General features: G+C 35.4%; 1 protein-coding gene across 1 annotated transcript; it reads left to right on the forward strand.

Moving 5' to 3' along the window:
* Positions 1-347: 347 nt before the first annotated feature.
* Positions 348-2,218, forward strand: LOC149423091 (uncharacterized). The gene is made up of 4 exons (XM_089632849.1): positions 348-410; positions 810-880; positions 965-1,120; positions 1,268-2,218. The coding sequence occupies exons 2-4, from the start codon at positions 817-819 to the stop codon at positions 1,948-1,950; spliced, it is 903 nt and encodes a 300-aa protein (XP_089488975.1). The 5' UTR covers positions 348-410; positions 810-816; the 3' UTR covers positions 1,951-2,218.
* The last annotated feature ends 2,663 nt before the right edge of the window (positions 2,219-4,881 follow it).

A 4,881-nucleotide genomic window follows, 5' to 3' on the forward strand; every position in this document is an offset into this window, starting at 1 on the left:
TCCCTACGCGGTTCGATTCCGTGGAGACCCATTATCTAACAAGTCTTTCCATCGGATTTTTACAATTCTCCGTCCCAATTAGTTTATGTTTTGCATCTACATCATTTATGCAAATATACATATCGCTCACTCCTTTCAACAACGTCATATATCAAAAATCGTCAATTTTGAGTTATGCATATTTTCGGAATGCCCATAAAAAGTACTATATCCCTGCAAAAGTGGCGTATTTTTAACTTAATATTTAGCCGCTAGAGGGCAGAAAGTGTTGTTTTCGCATTTTGAAGAAATTCTATATTGTTCTTTTCAAGCCTGTCACAAGTTAGTTGTCGTTGACCTGTTGAGCAGGAAGGTCCGTGTCGCTTAGTGAAATAGTGTATTATTTCGTCAGAAAACAGTATTGCTACAAGGTAAGAGCATTTTTTATTCTTAGTTTTTTTATCAAGAATGCAGTATTTTGTTTAATGTCAGTATTGTAAGGAAAATAAATAGCGTCCTGTCATGGTTTATGTTGATTTTGACGTTCTTGCACTGTAAGAGCGTGGCATCGATTGTAATATTTTAACTTATGACACTATTGTCAATAAAACTTTCTTCCCCAGACAATGCGGATTTGAATCAATTTGTTTTATGACATTCATCCAAAGAAAATTTGGCCGTTATTACGAAAATGTGCAGTTTCATTTAGGAATCTGTCATTATTGTCATTAAAACAATCTACTGTTTGTAAGTTGTCACATATTCCAGCATGCGTTCTTTTGTCACAAATACTTCTTCTATTTATTTGTAATTTACGATTATCTTTCCAGATTGATCATGACTTCTCGAGGGAAAAAGTTGATAAACTTATGTTTATCTAGAAATTCATCCGACAGTGAAGGTATGAAAATTTTACTGTAGATACATACACAAAATGTGCAGTAAATGGAATTATAAAAATATTATATGTTTGTACTTGTTTCAGGAATACCTGGTTACCAAGTAAAAAGGAAACTCAATTTCAATGATGTTAATTATGATATTCTTCAGCCAGCAGCAACTAAGCAGAAAACTGATCAAAGGGAAACATTTTTCGAGGCGATTAATGACAAAAATAATTTTACTGAATTTTCAAAAGCTGGTACGTTCGTTTATTGAAAAAACTTTAAATTATCTTATCTATATGTTACTGAACTAAAAAGGAGAAACATGATTAGATTTTGATAACCAAAAAAGGAGTGTTGTGATTCTACTTGTGTACCTATTATTTTATTTTCCTTGATTGCAGATTCATCTGAAGAAAACCCGAACAAAATTAGCAAGAACATTGATGCAAGCTTAATTACTGAGCAAAACGCCAACCAATCGGATGCCTGTGCCATGGATAAAACTAATACGAAGAATCAAGTGGCTGATGGAAAAACACCTGGAGATTCTCCTTCTAAATCCAGGTCTGATGAGTCAAGCTCATCCTCTTGTTCATCAAATTCAAGCAATTTAAGTGATGGAAGCGAATCTGAACCTTTTGATGATTCGGATGCAGACAAAGACTGGAACCCTTCACCTGACAAAAACATTTGCAATGCATTTCAGAAAGATATTGACCGTGTTATCATCATGACCCAAACACTTTCAAGCAGTAATGTTCGTAAATTTAGTAAGGTTACTGAAACTGTCAGCACTTCAGATTTCATGCATTCAACGCCATCAATCAGCACTGTCAGCCAAACTCCTAACCTACCTGTTACTAGTACCTCTGCCTCAAACAGCAATCCTGGTTCAAATACTCCTGATCTACAACCTGTTCCTAGTACCATTGCTTCAACCAGCAATGCCGATACCTCCTTTTCTACTACCGTTGATATTCTGAGTCCTGTTAAAAAAGGTAAACGAAAGAGAAATGAATCCAACTGGAAGAGAAACATATTGAAAGCAGCTAGAAATAGTGGAAAAGCGTACGAGAGTCATTAAAAAAAACCTGAAAAAGCAGTGAAAGAAGCAAGAAAAATGAAACCTCCTTGTAAAGATGCATGCTGATTGAAGTGCTCTGAAAAATTTGCTGAAGATGAAAGGAAGAGCATTTTCGATGCGTATTGGAACTTGGGAGACATGGCCAAACAGAGAGAGTTTATTCATAACTGCACTACTGAAATTAAACCTCAGTATCGTTACGTGCGCGAAGGTGGACAAAGGCCACGAAGGAATTATAATACTGCATTCTTTTTTAATCTTGGTGACAGACGCATTCGTATTTGTAAGTTGTTTTTCAAAAATACTCTAGATATTGTCACGTGACGAATCGGACACGTTCAAAACTCCCGCGAATTCAAATCAGTAAGCGGTCAGTTGTTACCATTGTCACTGTGCGCGCGCACCTGCCTCGCGCACGGCCAAGTTGGTAAAACTGCTCCACGCCACTCGCCGGCATTCAAACCACCAACGGCCACACTCACAATCTAGCTTTGGCCCTGCCTACATGTCCGTTCCGCTATCAACGAGGACGCCGTGTTTGCGCGCCTAAATTAACGGCCGCTTTGTACAAGTATTTTCAAAGCCTGTACCTAATCGCTGTGCCTACTCACCATGGAGAAATGTACGCGTAATAGCGCGTACAGTACGGAAGATAACCCTCCTTTTGTGGTTCATCATGTACGCGAAACCTACTACAGATTCATGTAAGCGGACTAACTATCTTTACCTTTTATGTGCCTTTTGTGACTTGATCTATGCCTACACCCACGCTTGCCAGCCAGAACCTAAATTAACAAGTGAGATTGTTCCTAACGAAACGCTAGGGATATTTAGGATGTAAATGACCCATCTCATTTGTGTACCTGTTTGTAATTGTGCTTTGTGAATATACCATCATACCCCATTAATGCGTTTCCTTTGACGAATTCGAAGTGGTTTGTTTGTTAATCAGTTCCCCGTGTAAAAGCAGAAGCTGACCTGACCCCTGATGATCATGACCTCACCTTCTACCACCTGAGCTAACGCCGATATGTACTAAGGCACCCTTTTTGCAATGGACCTCTCACAGGGAAATTGCGCCCTTTTACAATATTAATGACCGCCCTATTCGCATCGTCTTTGAAAAGAAAGATAAACTGGCAGGCGCCGTGATGGCCGAAGATAAAAGAGGAAAGCACGGTAATCATCCCAAGATGGATGAAACTGTTAGGAATAGAGTTACAAACCATATCAACAGAATTCCTAAAATTGAGAGTCATTATACACGCAAAAACACCACGAAACACTACATTGAAGGGGGCAGAACTATAACTGACATTTACAACGATTATGTGAATGACTGCAAACGTGATAAAGTTACCTTCTGTAACTTCAATTACTTCTATAATGTTTTCACTAATAACTATAATTTAAGTTTTTTCCAGCCTAAAAAAGATCACTGCGAAACATATGTTGCTTTTGAGAATGCATCAGAGATAGATAAAGTAAAATGAACTTTCCTATGAAGACTTCTTTGATTTAAAACTTTTGGCCTCTGATATTGGTCCTCTGCGTATCCTAAAAAATAAGCTAAACCAACCTGTTAAATTTAAAGAGATTAAAGTGATGCGAGTTCAAAGAGATTCCCCAAGTTCGTTTTTTTATAAACTTTCTTATGGAGAATCAGACTTTATGGAGGCCATAATTATAAGGAAACCCAAGTCAAGTAATAATATCCCATTAAAACCTGCCTTTGTCCAAAAACCTAAAATTTCTGACGCCAAAAAGAATGACCTAATGCGACTTATTGAAAAGAATTTAATACCAAAAGTTTATAAAATTTTCTATGAAAATCTTTAAATTAAAACCGCAGCGGTCCCTTTAGTGTTATCAAAAAACAGTATTATTCAGTGGTTTATTTTTTTTTACTTTTATATTATTATGATTTGTATGCATTATACATGTACGAGCATTGTAATTGTTCCCGACTACTTTTCTGAATTTTTCTGAGAATATAAAATTATATTTCTTCTATCTGTGTTTTATCCCAACAACTAAATTCCTGTGCCTTTTCCACACCCATTTTTTTTATTCAAACTGAAAGATGTAAAGTAATAATCTAAATTAGGTATAAAATCCTGCTTGGAAAAAAATCACCTTAAGATACTCCAATTTCAGACTTCCGAATTCTATTTGTTTTAGTGAAAATAACGACATATTTTGACGTACTCCAGGCACCATAAATGGAATTTTGAACAAGAACGTCATAAATCAAAAGGTATTGTTTTAAAATTAAAAAAAATATACTTAATATTATTCAAACAGAGAAAAAACTTCAGGTTTTATCCAAGAAGATCTGTTGCATAATAAAAAGTACAATAGGTGGCTTGATATTTATTTTTAATATATTTTATTCTATTTTTAAACTTTAAAAACGCTCTCCTGAAAAATCACGTTTTTTGATATATGACGTTGTTGAAAGGAGTGAGCGATATGTAATAAAATACTTATAGCATTTTTTAACTTTTTTACAACAAAGCTGTTGAATGATGTGCTTTCGGGTAGTTACTTTTTTTTAAAGTGTTGAAGCTGGAAAAAACTGTGAAAAAGTCAGCTCCGCTGTAATAAATTTTGCACAGCTTTTGCTATACTGCCTACCTACCTACATATCACTAACTATTTTTGCTTCCAACGTCAACATTAATATCAAGATCTATTATTTGAAATTATCATTTAACTCATTTTGTTCCTCCGTTCAGTAAAAAAATTATGAAACCTTTCGAGAAATAATAGAAACTGCGAACAGTTGATATATTTTGTTTATGACTTTCTTTCTGGCCAGCTTCGATTATTTTAATGTCGTTTTTTCAAGAAATGTAAAGGAATGAGATTTTTTTTAAATATTTTCGAATCGTAGTTAGATACGGCGCCGAGTAGTAAGCGACTAGTTGA

The sequence above is a fragment of the Hesperophylax consimilis genome, chromosome 6 (genome assembly GCF_061612785.1).
Source record: "Hesperophylax consimilis isolate HC1 chromosome 6, BYU_Hcon_1.0, whole genome shotgun sequence".
NCBI lineage: Eukaryota > Metazoa > Arthropoda > Insecta > Trichoptera > Limnephilidae > Hesperophylax > Hesperophylax consimilis.

What these genes read in the sequence shown, in the direction of transcription:
- LOC149423091 (XM_089632849.1), top strand. Translation starts at nt 817, where the DNA reads ATGACTTCTCGAGGGAAAAAGTTGATAAACTTATGTTTATCTAGAAAT. An exon ending in AAATTCATCCGACAGTGAAG is followed by an intron (nt 881 to 964) that starts GTATGAAAATTT and finishes TACTTGTTTCAG; the next exon opens with GAATACCTGGTTACCAAGTA. An exon ending in TACTGAATTTTCAAAAGCTG is followed by an intron (nt 1,121 to 1,267) that starts GTACGTTCGTTT and finishes CCTTGATTGCAG; the next exon opens with ATTCATCTGAAGAAAACCCG.